Source organism: Pristiophorus japonicus, chromosome 3, assembly GCF_044704955.1.
Source record: "Pristiophorus japonicus isolate sPriJap1 chromosome 3, sPriJap1.hap1, whole genome shotgun sequence".
Classification (NCBI taxonomy): Eukaryota; Metazoa; Chordata; class Chondrichthyes; family Pristiophoridae; genus Pristiophorus; species Pristiophorus japonicus.
In genome coordinates this window covers 22,783,975-22,802,959 of record NC_091979.1, presented here as the reverse complement: position 1 = coordinate 22,802,959, position 18,985 = coordinate 22,783,975, and the positions used below count along the sequence as shown (strand labels likewise).

The window sequence follows — 18,985 nt, the reverse complement described above, 5'->3', positions numbered from 1 at the left end:
TTTTGCCTTAGGTTTCTCTGCCCTTCATTTTTACTTTTCTTCTTTCTATCTTTTGCTTCTGCCCCCATTCTACTTCCCTCTGTCTCCCTACATAGGTTCCCATCCTCTTGCCATATTAGGTTAACTCTTCCCAAACAGCATTAGCAAACACTTTGCCTAGGACATGGGTTCCGCTCCTGCCCAGGTGCAGACTGTCCGGTTTGTACTGTTCCACCTTCCCCAGAACCGGTTCCAATGTCCCAGGAATTTGAATCCAATCCTGAGATTACTACTTTTGAGGTCCTACTTTTTAATTTAGCTCCTAGCTCCCTAAATTCATCTTGTAGGACCTCATCCCTTTTTTTACCTGTATCGTTGGTATCTATATGCACCACGACAACAGGCTGTTCACCCTCCCTTTTCAGAATGTCCTGCACCCGCTCCGAGATATCCTTGACCCTTGCACCAGGGAGGCAATATACCATCCTGGAGTCTCGGTTGCGGCCGCAGAAACATCTATCTATTCCCCTGACAATTGAATCCCCTATCACTATAGCTCTCGCACTATTTTTCCTGCCCTCCTGTGCAGCAGAGCCAACTACGGTGCCATGAACTTGGCTGTTGCTGCCATCCCCTGATGAGTCATCCACCTGAACAGTACCCAAAGCGGTGTATCTGTTTTGCAAGGGGATGACCGCAGGGGACCCCTGCACTACCTTCCTTGCACTGCTCTTCCTGTTGGTCACCCATCCCCTGTGTACCCTTTTCCTGTGGTAAGACCAACTCACTAAACGTGCTATTCACGTCATTCTCAGCATCGTGCATGCTCCAGAGTGAATCCACCCACAGCTCCAGTGCCGCAATGCGGTCCATCAGGAGCTGCAGACGGATACACTTCCCGCACACATAGTCGTCAGGGACACCGGAAACGTCCCTGAGTTCCCACATAGTGCAGGAGGAGCATAACACGTGTCCAAGCTGTCCTGCCATGAATTAACCCTTAGATAAATTTAAATTGGCAACAACAATGCTAAAGGTTGCTTACTGATATGGAAAAGAAAAAGAAAAACTACTTACCAGTCATCAGCCAATCACTTACACCCCTTGGCTGTGACGTCACCTTTTGATTTCTTTCTACTTCTTTGCCTCCCTGCTGCAGCTGCACTGGTAGGCCTCTCGAACTGCCGACACTCCTGTTGGGCCTCTTGTAGGCCTCAGCAACGTCACGCTCCCCCTTCTGACTCATTTTCATATGTTACATCCTGGGCCAATGTTTATCCCTCAACCAACATCACTAAAAACAAATGATCTGCTCATTATCTCATTGTTGTTTGCGCACCGTCCTGTGTGCAGAATGGCTGCTGTGTTTCCTATATTACAACAGTGACCGCACTCAAAAAGTACTTCATTGGCTTTAAAGCACATTTGGGACGTGCTGAAGTCATGAAAGACGCTATATAAATGCAAGTCTTTTTCTTTAATATTGGTATGGACAGGAAAAACCCTTGAAGTTTGCGCTGCACTGTCGAGCTTTCTTCCGAGAAGCCTTCTTAGCCTGTCCTTCACTGCGACACAGAAGACAGGAGCCGCACTCAGTCCTTGTGCTGGCAATTCAATTAAGCAACTGAGCAGCGTGATGAATGGAGTAGAGGCACAACGGGTGAATCATTTAATTATATACAAACAAAATTTGCACGTAAACAACTTACTCATGAAGAAACAAAGTGGCATTGGCGAGGATGCGATGTAAGGACTCAGGCAACTTATGTACGTAGGGGATTATGTGTACGAATGCATTGCATTATGTGCATGCCTATTTATATCTGTAAACATATTTACACATAAATGCATATTTATGCGCACACTTAGTTGACTCTTGTTGCAGCATTGTCTTCTGCGATGTCGAACGTTTAAAGGTCTTGACTTTCCATAGACCTATCAGCCTCTGTATGGTGCAAACATTAATGTTCATTGTGCACATTAATATGAATTTATGAATGTGACCTTCTCCTAAATTACAGACTGATTCAGCATATGTTTAGTTTATTCATGTCACATTCTGCGCTCGAGGAGCATGATACGCTCTCTGTATTTACGAATTAGGTTCTCACCAACTGAGCACAGCAATATTTGCAATGCTGAGAGATGGCTTAAGGAGTTAGGAGAGGATCAGAACTAAGGAATCAACACATAGAAATGAATAAATCCTATTTACATAAAAAGAAACATAACAATTTACATTTATATATCGCCTTTAAGTGGAAAAACTGCCCATACTGCTTCACAGATGCATAATCAAGAAAATGGGCGGAGAGCCAAAGGAGGGAAATATTGGTCAAAGATGTAGAATTTAAGGAGTATCTTAAAGGAGCTGAGGTCTGGGGAGGAAATTCCAGAATTTAGAGCCTAAGAAAGACTTGCATTTATACAGCATTTTTTCTCAACCTCAGGACATTCCAAAGCGCTTTGCAGCCGATGAAATACTTTTTTGGAGTGTAGTCACTGTTGTAACATGGGAAACTCACCAGCCAAATTGTGCACAGCCAGCTCCCACAGATAGCAATGTGATAATGACCAGATAATCATTTAGCGCTGCTGACTGAGAGATAGATATTGGCCAGCAGATCGGGGATAACTCTCCTGCTCTTCTTCGAAATAGTGCCATAGTATCTTTTACGTCCAGCTAAGTGAGCAGACGGGGCCTTGGTTTAATGTCTCATCCAAAAGATAGCACCTCCGACAGTGCAGCACTCCCTCAGCACTGCACTGGAGTGTCGACCTAGGTTTGGAGTGGGACTTGAACCCACAACCTTCTGACTCACAGACGAGCATGTTACCCACTGAAGCCCTCCTTTTTAGGCAGTCCCCTGGAGTCGAGGATGACTTGCTTCCACACTAAAAATGAGTTCTCAGGTGACTGATGAGTTCAATGCGGAATCTACAGACTCTGTCACAGGTGGGGCAGACGGTGGTTGGAGGGGACGGGTGGGTGAGGTGCTTGGGTTGCCGTGTGCTCCTTCCGCTGTCTACACTTGGCTTCAGCTTTCTCCCGACGAAGAGACTCGAGGTGTTTGGCGCCTTCCCGGATGCTTTTCCTCCACTTTGAGCGGCCTTGGGCCAGGGATTCCCAGGTGTCGGTGGGCATGTTGCACTTTTTCAAGGAGGCTTTGAGGGTGACCTTGAAGCACCCTCTGCCCACCAGGGGCTCGCTTGCCGTGTCAGAGCTCCGAGTAGAGCTCTTGTTTTGGGACTATCGTATCAGGTATGCGGACGATGTGGCCCGACCATTGGAGCTGATCGAGCTTGGTCAGTGCTTCGATGCTGGTGATGTTGGCCTGAGCGAGAACACTGACGGTGTGCCTATCCTGCCAATGGATTTGCAGGATCTTGCAGAGGCAGCGTTGGTGCCACTTCTCCAGTGTTTTGAGGTGCCTGCTGTACATAGTCCATGTCTCTGAGCCATATTAGGAGGGCGGGTATTACTGCTGCTCTGTAGACCATGAGCTTGGTGCTGGGTTTGAGATCATGGTCTTCAAACACACTCTTCTTCAGGCGACCGAAGGCTCCACTGGCACACTGAAGCTGGTGTTGGAACTCGTTGTCCATGTCTGCCCTTGTTGACAGTAGATTCCCAAGATATGGAAAATGGTCCACATTGTCCAAGGCCTTGTCGTGGATTTTGATAATCGGGGGGGGGGGGCAGTATTGTGGCAGGGGCAGGTTGTAGAGGACCTTTGTCTTACGGATGTTTAGTGTAAGCTCTTGTACGCTTTGGTGAAGGTGTTGACGATGGCTTGGAGTTCGGCCTCCGAGTGTGCGCAGTCGTAAGCGTCGTCTGCGTGCTGTAGTTTGATGACAGAGGGTGGGACAACCTTGGATCTGGCCTGGAGACGGCGGAGGTTGAAGAGTTTCCCGTTTGTTCTGTAGATTAGCTCCACTCCAGCTGGGAGCTTGCTGAGGGTGAGATGGAGCATTGCAGCAAGGAAGATCGAGAAGAGCGTTGGTGCGATGACACAGCCTTTCTTGACCCCGGTCCATACGTGAATTGGGTCTGTGGTGGATCCGTTGGTCAGGATCACTGCTTGCATGTCATCGTAAAGCAGGCGAAGGATGGTGACAAACTTTTGAAGGCAGCCAAATTTGAGGAGGACTCTCCATAATCCCTCACGGTTGACAGTGTCGAAGGCCTTTGTAAGGTACAGGGGTTGATGTTGTTTCCTGTATTTTTCTTGAATTTGACGCGCGGTGAAGATCATGTTCATTGTGTCCCTTAGTGGGTGAAATCCGCATTCCGACTCTGGGAGGAGCTCTTCAGCCACAGGCAGAAGGCGATTGAGGATTCTTGCGATGACTTTCCCTATGGCAGACAACGGAAACTCCTCTGTAATTACCGCAATCGTATTCTTTCTTGATGGTCACGATTACGGCATCTGAGATTCTCTGGCATGCTCTCCTCCTTCCAGATAAGAGAAATGAGATCATGTATTCATGACAATAGTGCTTCTCCGCCATGCTTTAGTGCTTCGGTGGGGATTCCATCTGCTCCTGAAGCCTTGTTGTTCTTCAGTTGTTGGATGGCCTTTTCTATCTCGTGCTGAGCTGGGGTTGTGCTGAGATGGTGGCGGATAGCATACTGCGGGATTGAGTTGAGGACACTCGCGTCGAAGACCGAGTCTCAGTTAAGGAGATCTTCAAAGTACTCCTTCCAGCGGGCACTGACTGCCTCTCTGTCCTTGATGAGTACCTCTCCGTTCTTGGCCAGCAGTGGGGTAGGGCCTTGAGTGCTTGGGCCGTAGGTTGTCTTGACTGCACTCAAGAATCCTCGCACATTGTGGCTGTCGGCTAGTTGTTGGATCTGTCACTGAAGCTAGGTAGGCCTAGGCAGCTGAAGGCACAGCCGCTAATGGTGAAGCAATGAAATTCAGTCGGAAAAATAATTGCAAACAAAGAAGATGGAAATATATAAACAAAGAATTTAGCATTCAAAACGAGTAAAGGGACTAGAGAAGGAAACTCAAATCAAACAGTTATAAGCAATGAAAAGACTGAGATAAAAGAATGAGGTGTTAGATTGAACAAAAACATTCTAGGGTAAAGGATTAGCTTTAACAAGTGTAAAGGGGAGATAAAGTGCATGTATTGTGATGTTCAGTGCAGGAAATCAACTGAGTCATTTAGAAGCAAGTATATCACCGGAAGATAAGATTTAATAGCACTAAAAAAAACTTGGCTACAAACTGGGGAAGGAATAGAAAATAAAAATACGGTTATGATATTTTCTCGGAAGGACTGAATAGAGATCATAGATAAAAGATTATTACATTAGTGGAGTTGTACCACAGACCCCCTCATTGTGGGAGGGAAATGGAAAAGGAAATCTGTAGACAGATAGGGATCTGAGTAGAAATAACAAAATTATTGTTCTAGGAGATTTGAATTACTCACTCGTTAACTGGGACAAGGAGAGAATGAAGGGAGAAAAGGGAGTAGAATTCCTCCAATATGTACATGACTCTTAAGCAATATGTTTGTATGTCTACAATTGGAGAGGTGTTGCTAGAAATAGTTATGAGTAACAAAATAGATTTGGTATAGAATCATAGATCAGGTAGATGGGTTAAACCTGACTTAAGACTTGAAAAATTTGAGTTTTATTTTTAGAATAGAGGAGATTACAAGGTGATGAGAGTTGTTTAAAATTATGAAGGGATAGGGTAGAGAGAAAAAAAAATATTTCCAGTGGTTGATGGGACATATATATAAGATTACATGCAAGAGATTTAGGTTAGAGAGTAGGCGATATTTTCTTTTACACAGATGGTTGCGAGGCTTTGCAGTGCACTTGCTGAGTTAGTCATCGAACAATATTTAAGAATAGGTTAAGAAAATAAGGGAAGACTTGCATTTATGTAGAATCTTTCATGACCTCAGGATGTCCCAAAGCGCTTTACAACCAATGAAGTACTTTTAGAAGTGTAGTCACTGTTGTAATGTAGAAAACGCAGAGCCAATTTGCACACAGCAAGCTCCCACAAACAGCAAGGTGATGTGTCCAGATAATCTGTTTTTCAGATGTTGATTGAGGGATAAATATTGGCCAGGATACCGGGGAGAACTTGCCCGCTGTCCTTCGAAATACTGCCATGGAATCTTTTGCATCCACCTGAGAGCACAGACGGCGTTCAGTTTAACATCTCATCCGACGGTGCAGCACTGCACTGGAATGTCAGCCTAGATTTCATACTCTAGTCCCTGGAGTGGGACTTGGACCCACAACCTTCTGATTCGGAGACGAGAGTGCTGTCCACTGACCCATGGCTGACACCTAATAGCTGAACCCTACAGACCAGCAAGATCCCTATCCTCTTGTCGGTGTCGAGTTAGCGGATCTTCGGTCGGCAGCTATAGGAATATTACAAAATGGCTCTTGAGCACCGAAAGCAAACATCTGCCTAAACTTCCACGCTTGCTGGCTACCCAGCGTCTTTTGCTGAAAGGTTTGTTGGCTTGGTTGTGACGTCTCGCTCAACGGACTATCTTGCTGGCAGTAGCTGTCCAGGCTATCTCTCATCAGGAATGGTCACTTGGCCAGGTGCTGGGAGGGCAGCTGACCTCAATAGAACTGTACCCCAGCGCAGGTCAATGCGTTGAAGAGTGGAGGGGAGAACAATCAGACTTCTGAACTTTGGCCAACATGCAATGCTATCCCGTTAACTCCAGCAGAAAGCTTGTTCGAATGGGCAAAATGACTTCCAGGAAATAAGTTACAAAGGAAAATGGAAATGTTATCTCTCTATCTGTCTGCTTGATCAGTTGTGCTTCTGGCTTGATCCTATTTTCCATTCCGCGTGAAAGTAAAGGTGGACGCGAAAATATACCCAAAGGTATCGAGTGTAATCCTCGGCGCCAAACTGTGTTTCATACCACATCAGAGACTAATGAACAAGGTCAGAGAATGCGCAGTCGGGACAAGTAGTAGAATGGATAGCTAGCTGGCTTCAAGACAGAAAGCAGAGAGTAGGGGTAAAGGGTAGCTATTGACATTGGCAGAAGGTGGATAGTGGTGTTCCACAAGGATCAGTGCTGTCACAATTTATATTAACGATTTAGACTTTAGAATCAAATGTAATTTCTAAACTTGTGGATGACACTAAATTGGCAGGATAATCAATACTGAGGAGGACAGCAACAAATTACAGGAGGACATTAATAAACTTGCAGAATGGGCATATAATTGACAAATTAATTTCAACACCAATAAATGTGATATTACATTTTGGTAGGAAGATTATGGCGGACACTTATTACTTGGAGGGGGGAGTCTGGGTGGGGTCGAGGAACAAAGGGATCTCGGAGAACAAATACGCAAATCGCTAAAAGTAGTGACACAGGGTAACAAGGCCATAAAATGCAAACCAGGCACTGGGGTTTATTTCGAGAGGGATAGAATTGAAAAGTAGTGAAGTTATGCTAAACCTGTATCGAACCTTGGTTAGACCACAATTGCAGCACTGCGTACAGTTCTGGTCACCATAGTATAGAAAGGATATAGAGGCACTGGAGAGGGTGCAGAGAAGATTGAAAAGGATGATACCAGAAATGCAAGGGTAAACCTGTCAGGAAAGGATGAATAGGCTGGGACTCTTCTCGCTTGAAAAAAGAAGGCTGAGGGGTGACCTAATAGAGATCTTTAAAATTATGAAAGGTTTTGATAGAGTGGATACAGAGAATGTTTCCACTTGTGGGGAAGAGCATAACTACAGGCCATCAATATAAATAATCACCAAGCAATCCAATAGGGAATTCAGAAGAAACTTCTTTACCCAGAGAGTGGTGAGTATGTGGAACTCGCTACCACAGGGAGTGGTTGAAGCGAATAGTATGGATGTATTTAAAGGGGAGGCTGGACAAGCATATGAGGGAGAAGGAAATCGATAGTTCTGCTGATAGTTAGATGACGGAGGAGGCTCGAGTGGAGCATAAATGCCGGCATGGACTGGTTGGTCCGAATGACCTGTTTCTGTGTCGTATATCCTATGTAAAGTACAATATATAGAGTGTACAATGGAAAGGAGAGAGGAAGATGCAAGTGACAAATTCTGATAGCAACCCTGTAAAAGCATGAAAGAGCCCTAAGAGAGTCTCGGGTCAAAATTTGGTTGCTACCACCAGCTGATACCGCCTGAGTGAGGAGGCAACGGGGCGTGAATGGCTGAGTGGTGGCGCCGCCTGATGAGAAATTCGATTGTGCTTTTTCAAGGGCGTAAAGATTTGCTGCCCCGTCATCTACCACCATGGAAAACCTGACGTCAGTACGTGTACAATGCTTCCTTGGCGCTGGTCTCGCCAAATTCACTTTTGCCACCTGACTTGCCGACTGGCGGGGAACAGGCCACAAAAAGTTGCCGTTCACAAGTCGAAGTAAAGATTCTTGGGGGGATATATAAAGAGAGTTACAGCCGGGCTGCAGAGGTCGCAGTCAGTGCTGCGTTCTCTCCTCGCAGAGTGCGTTGGTGTTAGCGTGCTGCCACTACTCGGCTTCACGACTCGCATCTCGCATTGATGGCTTTCACGGCGCATCTATTGATGACCAGCATACCGCGGCTACCTTCTGCAACTTAATGGGGGCAGTGGTGGCACACCAGGTCGTCCTGCGGCGAAGACATGAAAGGCAATGGCTACAGAGACGGATTCAGGACAATGTGGATCCATGCCAGAGGAGAGGCCCCAGACCTCTGGGCAGGAGGTCATACAGACGAAGAGTTTACCGTTCACATTATTCTTAACTTGATGTGTCCGAGGAGCAGTGCGGAAGAAGGTTGCGGTTCTGCAAGGAGGTGGTCACGGAGCTCTGCCACATCATGCAGACAGACCTCGCAGTTGACGTTGGCACCAGGACCTCCTTGTCAGTGGCAATGAAAGTCACAGTTGCCCTCAACTTATAAGCTACCGGCTCCTGTAGATGATATATGCAACATCTCGCAGTTTGCAGTACACTGCTGCATTTGCAAGGTGACCGACACTTTCTACAGCTGACGCATGGACGACATAAAGTTCAGCATGTCCAGGCCGAGCCAGGATGAGCGCCCCTGTGACTTCGCCAGGATAGCAGGCTTCCCCATGGTTCAGGGGGTCGTTGATTGTACGTAGGTGGCACTGCGGCCCCGCCTCAACATGGAGAAGTCTTTTGCAATCGAAATTTGACAAGGTGCCACATAAAAGGTTACTGCACAAGATAAAAGTTCACAGGGTTGGGGGTAATATATTAGCATGGATAGAGGAAAACAGAGTCGGGATAAATGGTTCATTTTCTGGGCAACCAGTAACTAATGGGGTGCCGCCAGGGATCAGTGCTGGGACCCCAACTATTTACAATCTATATTAACGACTTGGAAGAAGGGACTGAGTGTAATGTAGCCAAGTTTGCTGATGATACGAAGATGGGAGGAAAAGCAATGTGTGAGGAGGACACAAAAAACCTGCAAAAGGACAAGTGAGTGGGCAAAAATTTGGCAGATGGAGTATAATATTGGAAAGTGTGAGGCTGAAAAAAATCAAAGACCAAGTTATTATTTAAATGGAGAAAGATTGCAAAGTGCCGCAGTACAGCGGGACCTGGGGGTACTTGTGCTTGAAACACAAAAGGATAGTAGGCAGGTACAGCAAGTGATCAGGTAGGCCAATGGAATCTTGGCCTTTATTGCAAAGGGGATGGAGTATAAAAGCAGGGAAGTCTTGCTATAGCTGTACAGGGTATTGGTGAGGTCACACCTGGAATACTGCGTACAGTTTTGGTTTCCATATTTACGAAAGGATATACTTGCTTTGGAGGCAGTTCAGAGAAGGTTCACTAGGTTGATTCCGGAGATGAGGTGATTGACTTATGAGGAAAGGTTGAGTAGGTTGGGCCTCGACTCATTGGAATTCAGAAGAATGAGAGGTGATCTTATCGAAACGTATAAGATTGTGAGGGGGCTTGACAAGGTGGATGCAGAGAGATGTTTCCACTGATGGAGACTAGAACTAGAGAGCATGATCTTAGAATAAGGGGCCGCCCATTTAAAACTGAGATGAGGAGAAATTTCCTCTGAGGTTTGTAAATCTGTGGAATTCACTGCCTCAGAGAGCTGTGGAATCTGGAACATTGAATAAATTTCAGACAGAAATAGTCAGTTTCTTAAATGATAAGGGGTTATGGGAGCAGGCAGGGGAGCTGAGTCCAAGATCAGATCAGCCATGATCTTATTGAATGGTGGAGCAGGCTCGAGGGGCCGTATGACCTACTCCTGTTCCGATTTCTTATGTTCTTATGAAAGGGGTGCACTCCCTCAATGTTCATCTGGTCTGCGATCACAGGCAGATGATCCTCGCTGTCAATGCACGCTGTCCTGGCAGCTGCCACGATACCTTCCTCCTGCGAGAGAACAGTGTGCCATGACTGTTCCAGCCACCCCATGAAGGGCGTGGCTATCTCATCGGCGACAAAGGATCTGGCCTCACCACTTGGCTGATGTCACCCCTCCGCAATCCCGCCACGCCTGCCGAGCAGCGCTGCAACACCAGCCACATCGCAACCAGGACCATTATAGAGCAAACTATCGGGGTTGTGAAGCAGCATTTACGCTGCCTTGACCGCTCTGGAGGGGCATTTCAGTACTTCCCTGATGGAGTGGCCATCATGAGGGGCCAGCTATTGCCAGCAGGGGGATGATTGATCCACCTCAGAAGGATGAGGAAAAATGAGGAGCTTCAGCCAAGGAGGAGGCAGCTTGACACTGTTGCGGCTGCAAGGGCTGCTCATCAGAGACTCATCGCATCGATTCCAATGAAAAACGCAAGATGTGCAGAATGGCCAGCCGATTTACCTGGCGATCTGCTGAAGACTTCTCGCCCCACCCTACAAGCCTCCGTGATACAAATGGCAAGACAAGATTGTGACAAATTTAAATAATTTTTATTTACAACAAAATCCATAGTGTGCTGTAAAGAAACATTAAAGGACGTCATCATCCACAGCAAACAATAATTGAAACCTACTCCTTGAAATATTATCACCTACATCTATGTGCAACTTTTCAAATTAGTTCATATTCGAACAAGGACACCATCTCTGCCCTGTATCACACAATTCTTTAATGGCTCATGCAAGTGCAACTATTTACATGAGTTCATATTCGAGTAAGGTCACCATTGCTTGCCACTAGCGCACGTTTATTTAGTGGGTCTTTCTCAGTGTTTTCCCACCCCTTCCGTTCTCCCCCCTGTAATGCCTACTGCTCCTCCTCAATGGGGTCTCAGTGACTGCAGCAAGGCTGGTAGGAGGTCGCTGTGTTGGCGCCGCTGCCACAGCTGATGGCCTAGCAGGATGTTCCCCAGCATCACCTCAGCATGGGCGGCAGCACTCTGTGGTGGATGGGTTGCGGAGAACAGCACGGGCAAGAGCCGAGTAATGTCGTCCTGAGAGAGGACATCGCGTTCCAACAGGCCCGACACGCTGCTACTCCCCCGGGGCAGAGCCTCAGCATCTGGAGCAATCTGGGTGAGCACAAATTGCTGTCCTGCTTCGGCAACTTTAGGTCCCTGTTAAACTCATAAGGCCCCAGGCACAATGGCAGCGTTCAGTGCCTGCGTGGCATCAAGTTGGCTCTGCATCAGGACAGACTACGTCAGCAGCACACCACAGCTGATTGATGCTACCACGCACTGACGACATGGCGGTCTGCAGCCCTATCATAGCGTCAGCCATAAGCCCATGCCACCATGTCTGGGACCCCATAGTCACTTGATGCATTCAACATCCAAGGATGGGTTCGACGGGTTGCTGAGAGGCATGTACAACAGTTGAGGTGGCCTCCTCCATGCTTACAGCTAGTGCATCGATACTCTCGCTCACCCTTGACAATGCACCCAGCAGATCGCTGTGCATTCGCAATGATTGTCTTGTGACATCCTCTAATTCGGGCTCATCATTAGCCTGCTGCTGAGCATCACTCAGGCGCGTACTCACCCTCCGGGGAATTGGCCCCCTCTGCTTTCCCCTCCCCCGTGGCGTTGCTGCAGGCCACTAGGTCCCAGAGTATCACCGACCTCCATCTTCCCGACCACGCCTTCCGCCACAAAGCTGCTGGCCCCACTCTCTGAGGCCGCTGGATCCTCCAGAGACATCCAGAGAGGTATCCTCCTCTTCACCGTCACCCGCAGTGGAAGGTTGACGTGCAGACCCCTGGCCATCTGAGTCATCTTCTGAAAGCACAAAGCCACAGAAGAGTGGTTACCTGCAGGGGAGGGGCCAGCACTGGGAAAGGCTTTCGGAAATGCCAGTCTCATGGAAAGCGATGAAGGATTATGGTGTCGGGGTTAAGTGGCCTGCTCGAGGCTGCAAAGGAACTCAACACACCGTCACTGTCCTGAGGGGGAATCAGCCTGACCCACCGTCACCGCTCATCAGGGCCAATATGCGTTCCTCAACTGGAGTTAGGGGTTGCACCTCAGAGTTGCCTCCTCCGGTCCGCATCTGGTCTTGTCTCATCTGTGCGAGTTTGGCCTGCAAGATTAAAGAGAACGTCTATCAGTCTGTCCGAAGTGCCTTACATCGTTCAGAATATAGTGTATGAGAGTCTTTAAAGGTCGATGTAACTTCCATTAGCTGCGAGTATGTGGCAATGTTTGAATGAGGGGGGGGGGGGCAAGGACTATGAGGATAGCGTCTTCCAGACGCATATGAAGACTGAGGAAGTAACAACTTGAGGGGTGGGTCTCCACAACGGAGTAGGAAGTTTAACATCGCATGCAGGCCCTTGGAGTGGGTGCAGCTGCAAATGCAAACCTTGCATCTGACCTCAGCCACGTAGAGCATGGGGTCAGACACATTCACACTGCAGAGAGATCGCACATTGAGCTCAGAGCACGGTATGCTGAGGTTAGTGCAGAATATACTCGCCCTCAGCAACCGAGTCATGTCGTTCCACTTCCTACGACATTGGGTCGCTGCCCTGGGTACCGTGTCACTCGCTGACACTATTTCGGCGACTTCCCGCCAGAGCCTGTGAAATGTTTGGGGCTGTGGCCTCGTTCCAGTCTCCGTGCTGAGCAATTCTCGATGCCTCTCCAGAGCATCAAGCAGGGCATCGGAGAAGTGGTGAGCGTGCTGGTGAGCTGCTGTTTCATCTGCCATCTTCACCCTGTGAGTGAGTGCGTAGGAAGTGAATATACGCACGAGGCATCAACGAGTCAATTGAATCCAGGTGGCGGCAATGTGTCTGTGGCGCAGTTACGAATGATGATTGCGGCCTGGATGTTGCCGCCTCACTTGCCACCCGACTTACTGCCTCCAGAGTAGCGTGCAACGCCTCATTTAACACTGCAATCCCCTTTTCAGGTGGCAAAACTGAATTTCGCGGTTCGAGGCGGCAACTGCCGCCTGGCGTTAAAATCTCCATTCAGACGGTGACACTGTCTCAAAAATGGCAGCACCAAATTATGACCCTTCAGTGTGTTATAATTAGACACCTCACAGAGTAGGTTATTGACTACATTTAATCACTTTGTGTTTTGTTGTAGAACCTCAGTAATTACTTTAGGGTAATTTCTCCAACAACTCGAGTGGAAAAAATACCTCGTGTATGATATAATATTATGGTTTATATGACTGCTGTGATATGGATTATAAAACAGCAGCGATCTTTATGGGTCTTTACTTATCAAGATGTGATGGGTGACGGAGTTTAAGATCCAAACGTTATTATAGATTATGCATTACTCTTGCGAAAGAGTTATTCCTTATTGCTGCTTTATGTTGAGCATAAAATATTTCTATATTGTTTCCCCCTCCCCTCCCTGCATTGTGTGCTTGCGTATTTCAATAATGCTTCCACGTGCAGAGAGATTGAGTGTCCATAAACATATCACTAAAAGATAGTGGACAGGCAGAAAAAGTAATCAGCAAGCCTAATATAATGTCGTCCTTTTATCCCAAGGAAGCGTGAATACAAAGGGGGGAGAAGTTGTGCTTCAGTTGCAGAGAGCCTTGGTCAGACCCAGGTATGGTAGCATAGTGGTTATGTTACTGGACTAATAATTCAGAGACCTGCACCAATGATCATGAATTCAAATCCTACCACGGTAGCTGGGGAATTTAGATTCAATTAAATGAATCTGGAATAAAAAGTAATGGTGACTATGAAACTACCGTTTGTCATATGTGGTTCACTAATGTCCTTTAGGGAAGGAAATCTGCCGCCCTTACCCAGTCTGGCCTATATGTGACTCCAGACTATATGTGCCACTCAGTTGTACCAAACCACTGTGAGAAATAATAATACTGCAGTGCTTCAAGAAGACCACCTTCTCATTGATTGCCCATTCCCAGCAATTAGGGATCAGCGATGCCCACATCCCAGGAATGAATATTAAAAAATGGGACTTCTTCAGGAGTACTGCTTCCAGTTCCGGGCACCGCATCTCAAGAAGGATATATTGGTCTTGAAGAGAGTGCAGTTCAAATTCACTGGAGATTAAAGGGTTAAATTATCAGGACTGGTTGGATAAACTTGGCTTGTATTCCCTTGAATATAGAAATTTAAGGAGTGATCTAATCGAGGTGGTTAGAATGATAAAATCATCCATTAGTGTAGATAAAGAGATACTTTATGGGGGAATCTATAACAAGGGAGCATAATCTTAAAATTAGCACCAGGCCAATTTAGGAATATAATCAGGAAGCACTGCTCCACACAAGGGGTAGTGAAAGTCTGGAACACTCTGCCCCCAAAAAGCTGTGGATGCTGGGGGTCAATTAAAGATTTCAAGACTTGGATCGCTAGATATTTTTAGACAAGGGTATCAAGGGATTATGGAGCAAAGGCCGGTAAATGGTGTTGAAGTACACATGACCATGATCTAATTGAATGGCAGAACAGGCTCAAGGGGCTGAATGGCGTACTTCGATTCTTATGCTCCTAAAAACAATACATTGCAGATTTTCACATTTGGCCATTCAAATTCATATTCATAGCTGAAAGGGTGAGCCAGAATTACATCATTGATCTGTCCTGGTGTTTAAAAAGGGGAGTCTCACTCTCTCAGCTCTTTTTAAAGAGGGTGTCGTTATTTGACACTATCTGAGGAGGAAGATGTCTGCTTTGTTGCGATCGAGACACATGGATAAAATGTGGTCTTCAATGCTCCAATCCAAAAGCAAAATGGTGAAAAGTCATGATTCCACATCCAGTGTTGGAAACTGAGAGGGTAGCAGCCTGGTCAGGAGGGCCAGGTTCCAGGTTAGAAAATAAAACAAATATAGATGAAGCTATTGTGATCTCGGTCCTGGTCAGGAGGCTTGGGTCACTCTTAACATAGTGTGTCGACCGGAACCAAACTGGTCGTGGTTCCCGAAGCTATGGAACTCCCTCCCTAAACCTCTCCGCCTCGCTACCTCTCTCCTTCTTGAAGACGCTCCTTAAAACCAAGCATTTTGGCCATCTGCCTTAATATTTTCTTATGTGGCTCAGTGTCAAATTTATCTGTTTTGTAACACTGCTGTGAAGCGCCTTGGGACGTTTTACTACGTTAAAGGCGCTATATAAATAAAAGCTGTTCTTGTTGAGATCTGGGTGGCTGTGTTGAAATGCTGTTTTTGCATGTTTTGGGAGAGAGGCACAGCTCACCCATTTCTACCCTGGTGATAGCAGTGCTTCTGATTCTGTTCCGTTCCATTACCAGGGTGATGACGATGAAGCCAGGGTTGGAGAGGCATTGACTCGCACTGTCGTCTGTGCTCTGAAGTCTGCAGATCCTCACGCTGTTACTGCCAGCTGGCTGAATACCACAGAGGTACGTGAATAAGAACACAAGAAATAGGAGCACGAGTAGGCCATTCGGCCCCGAGCCTGATTCGCCATTCAATGAGACGGGCCGTGAGCGCTTCTAGAGAGTCCTTTGGGGGTGGGTGGGGGGGGCGCGGGGGGTAATTAAAAGAACAATCACTTGCACTTGCCTTAGGAATCCCATTACTTACCTCTTCGCTGACGGGATGGTTGAACCGCCCTGATTTCCCAGGCGGTCAATGTGAGGCGCGCTTCCAGGCGGAAGGGTCGGGCAGGAGCTCAAACTCGTGTCAGTGTCACAAGCAGGGGCATTGCACATCAGCGCAGATCGCAAAACCAGACCCGAGGATCGCTGCGTGGCATTGGATGCTGACCGCCCGCCCAGAAAACCTCACCACTGCCGCTCCAGGGCGGAAAACGGGAGTGCAGAAGCCCGAAAATCCAGCCCATTAATGTGTTTTATCAAATATCCCACAATCAATGCTCCCTCTTCATTTTCATTTTGGTACTCCTTTCCAGCGGTAACAGTTGGTGAGTGGCCTGCGCGGAACCTCCCGAATGGGCCTCGCACATTGGTTCATGTGCAATGCTCCCCCTAATCAGGACTAACAGATAATACCATACATTGGGCCCAAGTTTCCACATGATTTGCGCCTGATTTTTAGGAGCAACTGGTGGAGAACGGACTATCTTAGAAATCGCAATTCTCCACATTTTTTTTTCTGCAGTTCTAGTCAGGTAGAACAGTTCCACTTTGGAACAGAATTTTTTCTTCAAAAGGGGGCGTGTCCGGCCACTGACGGCTGATTTCAAAGTTTCCACAGTGAAAACGTACTCCAAACTATAAAGTAGAATGGAGCAAGTGAAGATTTTTGTAGAACTGAAAAAACCTGTTCTACACATTAAAAAATCAGGCGCAGGTTACAAATTAGGCGTCCAGAACGAGGTGGGGGGGGAAGTCATTAAATTCTACAATCAATCCTTATTTATACTTCTACAAATATTATACAAATAAATCCAACCTGAATAAACATTTATAAGCAAAGAAAAGATTAAATAAACCATCTTCCTACCTGTGTGAAAGTGCTTCAGCCAGGGAGAATGCTGCAGCAAGCCTCACAAAACGAGGCAGCCGTTCCCGAAGGCAGGCGGGCGGGAGGGAGGGAGGGAACCGACCCGACCGAACGCGGGGGGAGGAAGCCGTTCCAGACAGCGAGCGACCGAACACGGGGGGTGGGGGGGGAGCCGTTCCGAGCGGGGGGAGTGCGGGCCCGACCGACCGAACGCGGGGGGAGGAAGCCGTTCCAGACAGCGAGCGGGAGGGAACCAACCGAACGCAGGGGGTGGGGGGGAGGAAGCCGTTCCAGACGGCGAGCGACCGAACGCGGTGGGGGGGGGGAGCCGTTCCGAGCGGGGGGAGTGCGGGCCCGACCGACCGAACGCAGCGGGGGGAGGGGGGGGGAGGAAGCCGTTCCGGGCGGGGGGAGGTGGGGGGGGAATGTGGGACCGACCGACCGAACGCAGCGGTGCGGGGGTGGGAGGGGGAGAAGCCGTTCTGGGGGAGGGGGGGGGGGAGGAAGCCGTTCCAGACGGCGGGAGGGCGGGCGGGAGGGAGGGAGGGAAGGACAGAAGGCTGCAGGAAGCCTCAGAAATTGAGGAGCCATTTCCCGACGGCAAAAGGGGGAGGTCGTCGGGAAACGGCTGCCTCAACTTTCTGAGGCTTCCTGCGCCCTTCTCACTGCTGCAAGAAGCCTCAGTGCTGATGTGCTGATGGCAATGTGCTTTTATTAAAAAATGTTCAAAAACTAAACACCTACAAAGAACTACAAAAATGGCTGAGTGCCAATGTTTTTTTTCACACTGCGCGTGCACGAACGCTTCAACGCGCACGCGCAGCGTTGCCGGCAGGAAAAAAACTAATTTAAATAGTACCCACCCCCTCCCACTTACAAAATCGGCGCGAGTGTAGGCTCCGCCCCCCCCTGGGCGCTGCGCCAAACAGACAAGGAGCTGCAGGGAGCTCCAGAATCGCGATTTTTTTTTTTCTGCCGCCATTTTAGGCGCGAAAAACGGGCGCCCAGCTCGGAGGGGCGCCCGTTTTTTATCGTGTGGAAACTTGGGCCCATAGTGTTTATTGAGTGGTTCCCAATCTGCGCTGATTAGCTAATGTAAATGGCAGCAAAGCATTTTTTGATTGGCTGCTGGGAAATTTGAACCAATCAAAAAAAAATTGGAATGGATTTTTGTGTTAACGACCTATTTGAAAGGCAACTGTGCATTATATATCCAAATAATAAGTCTAGTTTTATAAGTCAAAATATTTTCACCGTTTCTCTCTCTCTCCTTGTTTAGGTTGCAGTCACATCGCACCAGACAAACCTGCACTACGTCAACCTTGCAGTTCAGGCCTGTTTAGATAAGCCCAATATTTGCCCGCCTAACTCCGCAAAGTGGGGAAACCAGTCAGCACGGGCGTCATCTGCCTGTCCTAAGAAAAGGAAATGTGATTCTGGTGAAGGAGCTGGACAGTCTGTAGCTGCAGATGCTGCGAGGAGCCTTGCAGAACCGAAGGCCACCCTTACCACCAGCATCCCTTTCGGACCGAACCTGGTTCCCGTTGGTCAAGCAGCAGGAGCCGCAGTTCAGGAAAGGGTGTCCGGCATCCCCGGGGATCATAACATTTCTCTGAACAATAGCCCGGAAGCTCATCGTTGTAGTGGAAGAGTGGACTGTAATTCCAAACCTACTGGGGTTCACAAGATGGTGATGTCTACCGACGAGTTGCTCAATTGCTTGGTCCACCCTGACGTGATACGTTTAATGACTCAGATTCTGCTGGACAGGCAGTACTCTCCTTAGTCAGACTAACTCATTAGTGTCCATTTGATTTTATATTTTAAGTGTGGAAATAAATCATTAATAAGAGGAAGTGCCTATCTTGATATATCAATATTATTAAAACTCTTATGCAGGCAATGCATTCTTAAGAAATTGGAGCAGGAGGAGATCATTCGGCTCCTCGAGCCTGCTCCGCCATTCAGCAAGATCATGGCTGATCTTTGACCTCACCTCCACTTTCTCGCCCTGTTCCCATATCCCTTGATTTCTTTAGTGTCCAAAAATCTATCGACCTCGGTCTTGAATACCTGATCATGCGAGGCCCCTTGGGGAAGTGTGACCAA

The 18,985-nt window shown here is 47.7% G+C and overlaps 1 protein-coding gene across 4 annotated transcripts in view; it reads left to right on the top strand.

Moving 5' to 3' along the window:
• Positions 1–18,723, top strand: part of hspbap1 (hspb associated protein 1) — a 234,476-nt gene extending 215,753 nt beyond the window's left edge. For all 4 annotated transcript variants that reach the window (XM_070875247.1, XM_070875249.1, XM_070875246.1 and 1 more), the window contains 2 exons: positions 15,700–15,810; positions 18,156–18,723. In XM_070875247.1, coding sequence (XP_070731348.1) covers positions 15,700–15,810; positions 18,156–18,662 — 618 coding nt within the window. In that variant the 3' untranslated portion in view covers positions 18,663–18,723. The remainder of the gene's footprint in view (positions 1–15,699; positions 15,811–18,155) is intronic.
• Positions 18,724–18,985: the final 262 nt, after the last annotated feature.